This window comes from Triticum urartu, chromosome 5A (assembly GCF_056163025.1).
Source record: "Triticum urartu cultivar PI428250 chromosome 5A, HENAU_Tu73, whole genome shotgun sequence".
NCBI lineage: Eukaryota > Viridiplantae > Streptophyta > Magnoliopsida > Poales > Poaceae > Triticum > Triticum urartu.
Genome location: NC_141877.1, coordinates 273,140,183 through 273,150,833, shown reverse-complemented (window position 1 = coordinate 273,150,833; position 10,651 = coordinate 273,140,183). Strand labels below are relative to the sequence as shown.

The 10,651-nt window shown below is 46.4% G+C and overlaps 1 protein-coding gene across 1 annotated transcript; it reads left to right on the top strand.

Annotated features, from left to right (window-relative positions):
* The first annotated feature begins 3,489 nt into the window (after positions 1 to 3,489).
* Positions 3,490 to 10,144, top strand: LOC125508323 (transcription factor LHW). Its single transcript, XM_048673006.2, has 10 exons — positions 3,490 to 4,248; positions 4,812 to 4,958; positions 5,063 to 5,144; positions 6,050 to 6,091; positions 6,185 to 6,244; positions 6,645 to 8,348; positions 8,485 to 8,586; positions 9,069 to 9,209; positions 9,317 to 9,442; positions 9,625 to 10,144. Exons 1-10 carry the CDS (start codon positions 4,157 to 4,159, stop codon positions 9,784 to 9,786), a joined length of 2,658 nt encoding a protein of 885 aa, XP_048528963.1. The 5' UTR covers positions 3,490 to 4,156; the 3' UTR covers positions 9,787 to 10,144.
* Positions 10,145 to 10,651: the final 507 nt, after the last annotated feature.

Below are 10,651 nucleotides of genomic sequence, written 5' to 3'. Positions count from 1 at the left end.
CAGGCGGCGGCGAGGGCAGCCACGACATGCTTCATCTCCGTGGAAAGGCTCTCCCACAGAGCTTCGTCGCGTGTAGTCATGGCAGATGCAGTGCAAAGGAGGAGGATGGGGAGGGGCTTGTGTTATGGTGTGGATTTAGCCGAGTGTGGCCGCCTTTAAATAGCGGGTTCCGGTGAGGCGAGACGTCCGGTGCGTCAATGCGCGGCGCCGGGCTGGGTTTCTCGGCCAGCGAGTCTCGTTAATGTCGGCATACGGACAGACAGGAACATTGATCGGGCATGGTAGATATCCGTCCTGTCCCGTCTAGTCACGTGTCTCCGGCATTGAACAGACGCAGACACTGCACGCGCTTTGCGGGCGGCGCCCTCGACCAATGTGTCGCTTCAATGGTGGTGATAGTGAGAGGTCGCGTCTGCCCTGAGCCGTTGTAGGATCGAAAGTATGTCTAGAGGGGGGTGATTAGACTACTTGACCAAATAAAAACTTAACCTTTTCCCAATTTTAGTTCTTGGCAGATTTTAGCTATTGTAGGACAAGTCAAGCAATCATCACACAATTCAAGCAAGCATGCAAAGAGTATATTGGCAGCGGAAAGTAAAGCATGCAACTTGCAAGAATGTAAAGGGAAGGGTTTGGAGAATTCAAACGCAATTGGAGACACGGATGTTTTTCCCGTGGTTCGGATAGGTGGTGCTATCCTACATCCACGTTGATGGAGACTTCAATCCACGAAGGGTAACGGTTGCGCGAGTCCACGGAGGGCTCCACCCACAAAGGGTAACGGTTGCGCGAGTCCATGGAGGGCTCCACCCACGAAGGGTCCACGAAGAAGCAACCACCCACAAAGGGTCCATGAAGTAGCAACCTTGTCTATCCCACCATGGCTATCGCCCACGAAGGACTTGCCTCACTAGCGGTAGATCTTCACGAAGTAGGCGATCTCCTTGCCCTTACAAACTCCTTGGTTCAACTCCACAATCTTGTCGGAGGCTCCCAAGTGACACCTAGCCAATCTAGGAGACACCACTCTTCAAGAAGTAACAAATGGTGTGTAGGTAATGAACTCCTTACTCTTGTGCTTCAAATGATAGTCTCCCCAACACTCAACTCTCTCTCATAGGATTTGGATTTTGTGGAAAGAAGATTTGAGTGGAAAGCAACTTGGGGAAGGCTAGAGATCAAGATTCATATGGTAGGAATGGAATATCTTGGTCTCAACACATGAGTAGGTGGTTCTCTCTCAGAACATATGAGTTGGAATTGTGTATGTGTTCTGATGGCTCTCTCCACGAATGAAGAGGAGGTGGAGGGGTATATATAGCCTCCACACAAAATCCAACCGTTACACACAGTTTTCCAATCTCGGTGGGACCGAATCAACAAACTCGGTCGGACCGAAAAGGTAAACCTAGTGACCGTTAGAGATTTTCGGTGGGACTGACATGCAACTCGGTAGGACCGATATGGTTAGGGTTTGGGCATAACGTAATCTCGGTGAGACCGATTACACAAACTCGGTGAGACCGATTTTGGTAATTAGCTAACCAGAGAGTTGGTCAGGCAAACTCGGTGGGACCGATTTGCTCTTTCGGTGAGACCGAAAAGTTACAAAAAGGAAACACTAAATTTACATTGCAATCTCGGTGGGACCGATTCGCTCTTTTGGTGAGACCGAAAAGTTACGAAAGGGAAACAGAGAGTTTGCAATCCCATCTCGGTGAGACCGAGATCCCTATCGGTAGAACCGGATTGCTAGGGTTTGGCAGTGGCTTATGACAAGTGAAACTCGGTGGCGCCGGATAGAAAGAATCGGTATGACCGAGTTTGGCTTAGGGTTTAGGTCATATGTGGATATGGGAAAGTAGTTGAGGGTTTTGGAGCATATCACTAAGCACATGAAGCAAGAGGCTCATTAAGCAACACCTCATCCCTCCTTGATAGTATTGGCTTTTCCTAAAGACTCAATGTGACCTTGGATCACTAAAATATAAAATGAAGAGTCTTGAGCTTTTGAGCTTGAGCCAATCCTTTGTCCTTAGCATTTTGAGGGTTCCACTTTCACATCCATGCCATGCCAATCATTGAGCTTTCCTGAAATAGTTATCTTGGAATAGCATTAGCTCAATGAGCTATATGTTGTTATGAATTACCAAAACCACCTAGGGATAGTTGCACTTTCAGCCGTCTTCAATGTTGAGCGTCGCACTCTAGAGCGGCATGAATGCGGTCAATTGGCGCCGGGCGAGGACGCACGCGGGAGAGGGAGGAGGGTTTTTGGTGGGCCAAGGTGGTCAGAAGCGGGCTTGTGATCGGTCCGGACTCCCGCAAAGCCCCCATGTTTGTCTCTGGTTTGCAAGTAGAAATCACGTTCGGACCGCCTCGCGGACCTATACAGGACCGCGTTGGATGGCTTCCGCATCGGAACGGTTGTGGGAAATTTACGGGTCTGTCTTGAAGATGTCAAGAACACTCTTATATTATGAAATGGAGGGAGTAGTTTCAAACAATTAATCTGGTAAATATGTTTTGAATACGACCATAGGGTTATAGTTAGATCAAACATTAGTTGTTAGCGGATGGTGGTGTGTTGGAGTCGGCAGGCAGATCAGTGCGTCGAACCGTGGACTTGGTGTCATCTGAGCTGGGTCTCTGTGACGACCGTCGATAGTCACTGGGTTATGTTCCCCTGGTACACCGGGATTGGGGGAGGGCTATAGGCGTGGGCCCCCATATGGTGGTGGTGCCGACCCTGACTCAGTGGCTGATGCCGGGCTTTTCCTTTCGTGGGTTGTGCTCTGTGAAGCGGGCGGGTGGCGGGATCTCAGGGTTTGAATGCCGGGGCGACGACCCTGGGTGGTGGTCCACATGGTTGGCTTTCCGGCAGGCACCGTGGTGGCGGTTGTGGCTTTGTTTCTTGGTCGTGTGTGCAGCAAGAGATATTGCGGCGGGTAACTCGGGCGTGCTTTGTCTCTGGCAGCGGTGGCGACCCGATCTGGACCTGGAGACTTGATCTCGTCGCTCTTACCCTTAAGATTTCACGGGCACGAATGGGTGCCTGAGCGAAAGATCTGCGCTTGATCGTCGACAACGGCGACGCCTGCGGGCGCCCCGTTCTCTTCTTAAAGACGTCGGGACTCCTCTTCGTATTCGGCTCCGGGTGAAAACCTCTGTCCATTTTGGACTCCGCGGCGGCGCTTCGCGTCGTGTTCCCTTTTAGGGGCATTGTTGTGGAGTGTAGGTGTTGTAGGATGTAGGGTGGCGGTGTTATCAGCTCTTCCTGTATTCTTTGTCGGTCGGTCGCGCATGTGTGTTTCGGTCCTTGGGATCGGCGTTGTTAGAGGGTTTTCATCACTTATTGTTTGGCCATGTACTTTTGTGTGGTTGCTTTATAATAAAGCAAGGCGAAAGCCCTGTTTCAAGAACGGTGTGTTGGAGAGGAGCACTATTTAACCTAGGTATAAATACATAAAAGGAGGGGACGAGGGTGATTAGCTGGGGGAATGCCCATCCTGCCCCTCGTGGAGGGAATGATGCCCGCCTCGGGAGCCGCGAAGGCCAAAGGAAAAGGAGGGGCAACCAAAGAAAGCGACAAAGAAAAAGCCAGAACGAAATTTTACTCACACACTCACACAAGCCAAGCACACCCCAAAGAGGCCAAAGACTCCCAGACCAGACCAGAGTGAGAACCCAAAGCGAAAGCGGAGAAGGAAGAAAGAGATTGACGAGGACGCGCAGCGGCTGTAGCAGCAGCAGCAGCAGCCAAATCCAAGACCGCATTGCTCGCTCGCCCGCCGCCGTGCGGCTCCGACGCTCCTCCGGGGACCCCGCGCCATTCTCCTGCCGGGCATCTCTGCCTCTGGTGCTGCGCCGTGGTCCCGAGGTCCCCACCGACGCTGGGACCAGCGCCCGCGGCTGGTGGCGAGCCCCACTGATGTCCGCTTGCCGCGCGCCGGCGGCCAACGGAGCAAGTGTTGACGTTCCTGTTGCGGCAGAGCAGAGGGACGGCGGGGTCCGCGCGAGGCAGGCCGGGCGCGCCGGCTCTCGCTGCGCCTAGGGAGGCAGCGGCGTCCTTGCTCGTCTTTTCGTCGCCCTCTCCCCCCGTCGAAGAAGCTAGGGTTTGCTCGTTAGGGTTCCGTTGGGCTGTGGGGCTGCGGGGATGGCGGTGGGGGAGGCGCTGCGGCGGCTCTGCGAGGAGGTCGGGTGGTCTTACGCCGTCTTCTGGAAGGCCATCGGCGCTGCTGACCCCGTGTAAGCCTTCCATCCTTCTCTTGTACTTTTTTTGTCACAATCTCCCCCCGCTCGATCTTGCGGAAAATCTCAAAACCAGTGTCTTTTCTTCATTTTTCTGGGTTCAAAGTCTTCTTGAACATTCCATTTCAGCTAGATTTGTCTCGTACGAATGAAACATCCGCGAGGAAGATTCGTAGGATGGTATATTCCTCAGCAATTACTAATAAGGGACTCCTTTCCTCGTGGGAAAGATAGTGCCTGGAAAAAGAACGCCCGTACGCTCGTGTGGGTGTTCACTCATGCTTGCAAATTTAGTAACGCCTTTACAACAAGGAACATGAACCAAAAAGCTACTACCGCCTTGTCTGTGCAAGTTCGTGTTAGCTCCTGAGGCTTAAAAGAGCGTGAATGCGCGAGATGTTGTTGCAATTCCGTGCAAGCTTTTTTTTTTTTGGGGGGGGGGGGGGGGGGGGGGGAATGGGGACACGATGTGGGGATCATGGAGGAATGCTAAATGCAATGTGGGAATTTGGGTTTTGTTTGATGATTTGCGCGCACTGTTTTCCCTTGGTGATGTGCAGGCATCTAGTGTGGGAGGATGGCTACTGTGGCCACGCATCTTGTCCAACTGGATCTGAGGCTTTTGAGGTTGGCTGTGAATCAGGTGGCACTGTGTGCACCCTAGTTAGGAAGGTTATGGCATCGCAGGTTCATGTTGTTGGAGAAGGGTAAGGAAGAACCGGGAACATCATTTGTTTGTTACTAGCTAGCACAATGTTCTTGGTTGATTTCTTTTATTGATGGATAGATGCTACATTTTCTGTTTTTTCAGTACCATCGGCCATGCTGCTTTTACTGGGAGTCATCAGTGGATTATCCATGATACTGCCAATGATCACAGGCTCAGATCCGAGGTATAAATTCTTCTTCTCCGTTCTTGTGAACTGATATAAATATAAGGCATGTTTGGTTTGTAGCCTAAGGTTGCCACACCTAACATTAGTCGTGCCGCAAAACCTTAGGCATGTGTTTGGTTCAGTGCCACACTTATGGCTTGCCACACTTTCCTAACTACATGGTCCACATGCCATAGACTCATTTATTTGCCAAATCTTGCCACACTTGTGGTGGCCATTTTGTTCGCCACATTTTTTGTGGCAGCCACAGTTTGCCTAAGTTTAGTTGTGGCAAAGTAGTCATGAACCAAACACGCCCTCAGTGCCACACTTATGGCTTGCCACACTTTTCTAACTACATGGTCCACATGCCATAGACTCATTTATTTACCAAATCTTGCCACACTTGTGGTGGCCATTTTGTTCGCCACATTTTGCCTAATTTTAGTTGTGGCAAAGTAGTCATGAACCAAACATGCCCATAGCCCTAATTCAGTTTTGTCTGGTTCATTTTTGCTGTTGTGTCATTAATAGCATGCTGTCCAGGAATTTATGTCATCGCAACAATCCTTGTGGGGTTATTTTGTCCTCACATATTTGTTCCTTCTGTGTTGAAATTTTGGCTTGTAGTGAGTTTGATCTATTGTTCTGCCGCATAAGTGGTCACTGGATAAGCTAGTTGCAAAAGCACACAAATGGTATTTGAACAAGTGGAAATCATTTAGAATTTCTCGTTAACAACTTAACATGATTTGCCACACAGGCTTGAGCTAACCATGATCTTTTTCCATAATGATTTCTAATTTTCTTTTAATAACAATGCAATTTGATTTTATCAGTTGCTCTGGCTGTTTTGGTTATCCCCAATTGTTATGTGTCCTTTCATAATGGAACAATAAGCTGTTGTCTTCTGGTGGTGATAGGTTGCTGCTGAGATGAACTATCAGTTCAGAGCTGGCATTCAGGTTAGTAGAATTTCGCCCTTGCATGGTAGATTATTTACTGACTTTTTAACTTCTGATCTCTTAATAATTTATACTTGTTCTGTTGTTCCGCAGACTATTGCAATAATTCCTGTGTTACCACGTGGTGTACTACAGCTAGGCTCTACTAGTGTGGTAAGATGCCCTGCTTTTGACAATGCATATCATCATACATATCCCACTTAACATGTCTTGAAGTTTATTCTTGTTTTCAAGTATGGGCCATGAGGTAGAACAGTGATACTAATTTGTGAATATTATGTAGTTGACTGGTCAAATATTCTGTCCTTCGAATCCTTATATAAACTATATTTGCGGTGAGGTTCTAGGAAGACCAAAGCTTCTTGTGATTGGAGCGGTGAACTGGAATGAAAAAATGATATATAATTGTCTCTGTTATATATTTACTTATTTAGCATTTTGAGAACTGCATCAAGAGGACTTGCTCTGGCGTTGTACCATTAGCACTAGGACTTAGCGCTTGTCTTTGTGGTTCCAACATGTTAGAGCTCATAAAATGCTTAATTTATGACAGGTTATGGAAAATACAACTTATGTGCTTCAGTATAAGAAGCTGTGTTCTCAGTTAAACAATCGATCAAGTATGGTTGCATCTACTTCAGTTAAAAATGATTCTAGCCAGAAGGTCCAGTCACGCTCTTCACATGGTCTTCTGAGTGTCTACCCTACAGATGGTTGCTCAAAAGCCTTCAGTGGTTCTCCAGCGACTTATGAACAATGCTATGTTCCTGATGCGACGGCAGTGTCAAGTAGTGCATCAGTAAACATAGGGAGAAAAGCTTCCTTGCTTAAGGTGGCACAGAGAAATGGTGAAGCTATCAGAGACCACAGTTTATATGCTCCTGATGTGAGGTTCAGACGACAAACTCCTTACTGTGACCGGAGAGTTGAAAGCACCACACAAAGCAGTGTGGTTAGCTCAGATTTTCTCTCTTCTACCTCAACATCAGCAGAAAAGCATCCACTGTTGATGAATGATGGACAATTGGAAATGGGAAACATGGAAGAAGCGTCTGATACCAGAAATCTTCTGCTAAAATCTCTTGCATTCCGGAACCTGCCTCCATCCCATGGAGGGGGTGAGGTGTTAGATTTTCTAAACAGTCATGGAAACTTTGATTTTCTCCCTGAAGGTAATAGCATAGTCAAGTCTAACTTCCATGACTGCTCAGCAAGTCAACTATTAGACCAAAGATGTAACTCTACTTCTGGGATGATAGGGCACAAACCGGCTATTTCATATAAAACCCCCCAATCTGCTCAATTCATTATGAGAATGGGGAGTCCCAAAAGAAACTCATGTCATGTTGTTGCAGCTCCATCCTCTGGCTCCGAAGTTCAAACTTCTAGTGAATTTAAAACAGACATTTCTCAAGATAATCAAGTGGATATTTCGGATCGTGTTTACCAAAACAGAAAGGCTAAAGAAGTAAATGACTCCAGTTTTGCTGTAAGAATACAAGGTTTGAAGAATATGGATCGGCAGAAGCTCCCAGACGTTTCAAGTGAGCGATCTTCCTCACTTCTTGTGGATCCAACTGCAGGAAATGATTTGTTTGATATATTTGGTGCTGAATTTCCTCATCTGTGCCGCAATGTGGATGGCGATTCGACCTGGAACACTGCAAAACCGGCTAGCTCAGGAAAAGATGCACTTGAATCCTCAGTTTATCTCGATACCTCTCCAGTATTTGGTGCACTGGACGATGAGTTCCCCTTTTCTGGAATCTTCTCACTAACTGATAGTGACCAATTATTGGACGCAGTTATCTCCAGTGTCAATCCTGGTGGCAAGCAGATCTCTGGTGACAGTGCCTCTTGCAGGACTTCATTGACAGACATGCCTAGCAGCTCTTATTGTGGCTCAAAAGTGATGAAGCAACACGAATCATCTGGTGCTCCTCCTTTGCTAGTCAAGGATGAGTTGGCTGTATCAAATTTTGTTAAACAACCAAGTTTTCTAGAGAAGACCGAGGATGGTTGTCTTTCCCAAAACAATGGAATGCACAAATCTCAGTTACGCCTTTGGATCGAGAGTGGACATAACATGAAGTGTGAAAGCGTGTCAGCCTCAAACAGCAAAGGTCATGATACACCAAACAAGGCAAATCGAAAGAGATCTCGACCAGGAGAGAGTTCTAAGCCCCGGCCAAAAGACCGCCAGCTTATTCAGGATCGTATAAAGGAGCTCCGGGAACTTGTACCTAATGGTGCAAAGGTACCCTCTAGTTTGACTTCTGCATTTTATGGTCCTTTGGTGATTATTTTTTATTTAGATATCACTTCACTTTAAAATGCTCATGGACGACTTGTAGCATAATAACTGCTATTCTCATGTCATTTGTTGTCAACAGTGTAGCATTGATGCTTTACTGGAAAAGACCATCAAGCACATGGTTTTCTTGCAGAGTGTGACAAAGCATGCTGACAATCTCAAAGATTCTAATGAATCTAAGGTATACACTAGTATTCTGCGTCTGAGCCCAGGCTCATCTGCACCTGATGAACAGTAAATTCAAAAAAATAGTAAAAAGTTCAAAACAATCTGAAATTATTTGGCATCGAAGATGCTCCAACACACTAGCTGCATGCAAAATTTTGGGGCAAAATGACATTCGAGGAGCTCTAAACACGAAAAAAATCGGCTCCGAAGTGTTCTTTTTCATAGTTTCTTTGAGACCAGTTTTTTTTCCGAGAGCTCCTCGAATGCCATTTCACCACAAATTTTTTGCACGCACATAGCGCATTGGAGCATCTTCAATGTCGATTCTTTTGCTATTTTATTTGAATTTACCGTTGGCACCCCAATGCAGATGCACCTGGGCACCAAATCGCCGCACTCTAATTTCAGTTATTTTTCGCTGCAGTTTATTCCATGAGAAAATAGTTGCAAACCCTGTATAATCTTTTCCTGTGCTATTTGATAATCTTCAAACAGATACTTAGCGGTGACAATGGTCCTCTTTGGAAAGACTACTTTGAGGGTGGTGCAACTTGGGCCTTCAACGTCGGCAGTCAATCTATGACATGCCCAATCATAGTTGAGGATCTCGACCGGCCTCGTCAGATGCTTGTGGAGGTAAATGATTCTGCTATTGTTTGTTCTCTGTATCCATCCTGTTAATCTCAGTTCACATATTGTTATATATACATACTTCCCATTTGTTGACATCAGTATGTCTGCAGATGATTTGTGATGACAGAGGAATCTTCCTGGAAATAGCCGACTTTATCAAAGGTCTTGGACTAACCATCTTGAGGGGTGTGATGGAAGCACGCAAAAATAAAATCTGGGCACGATTCACTGTTGAGGTAAGTAGTTCAATGTTATTAAGATCCCTTGGTTGGGTCAGATTGCACGGATCCATGCACTTGTACAGATCATCCTTGGATTCTACGAGTTGCAACATTTTCTTCCTATGAATTTAATTGTCAGTTGCTTCCTTCCGTGCCTGCTTTTGACAGGTGTTCCTTATTTGGTTCCATTTGTGCAGGCCAACAGGGACGTGACTAGAATGGAGATTTTCCTCTCACTCGTGCGCTTGTTGGAACCCAGTTGTGATGGGAGTGGATCAGGAGAGAACCAAGAAAATGGAAAAATGCCTCTTGAGATTGCGCAGCACCAGATTATCCCAGCGACAGGCCACCTTAGATGAGTGATCGAGCATGGGCAGCATCAAGGCACCTTTCAAGAGCTAAGAGCAGGGGTTCAGCTCGCTTCTGCAATGACTAGCGTTGTCAGCTCACGACTAGCTGGTTTCTTGTGACGTACCACGGATCTTTCTCACAACCGGGCGTGCAGAAATCCTAACACAGTAGAACCATGAAGGCATCGACAATTGGTTTAACAAAATGATCACTAGGAAGTGTTTGGATTGTAAAATCTTTGTTCCTGTTTTGTTACTGATGTTTCTTCTATTAGCGAGTTTTGTTCTGTTTACTGAATGACAATTCTAGGTTGATCTGTCTAGCAGGAGTTTTACTATTGGCAAATCACGAGGCTTTGTTTTCAAATGTGTCATGCTGTCTTACTGGACTTGGAATACTTTTTGTTGTGCCTCTCCTAAGAGCATCTACAATTGGACTGGACAAAATCTGACCCCCTAAACGTTCCCGAGCATGCACTGTTCATATCTAAATCCTCGTATTCATGCAAAGCCATGCACGCACTGCTCATATCTAAATCCTCATATCCATGCAAGCCCATCATATGGCATCAATTCGACAAAGCAAAATAAATCACAACTCAACACATGCCATAAATAAAATTCAACAATTCAGGTGATACAAGAATGAATCATCTGCCTCACTTTGCACGTGTTGATCTCTTTCATGTGGAGCCACTTGCTTTCTTCATCCAAGACACTGGCATCTAACATGATTCTTGAATCCTCCGTGTCCTTTGCAAGCTTCAACCTCTCTCCGTGTAGCTCAATTGTTGTATTGTCTTCTTCTTTTCAAGTTCTCATTTTACATTTTTCTCATCTTCTACAAATCTATCTTCTTTCTCTTAATGCTTAA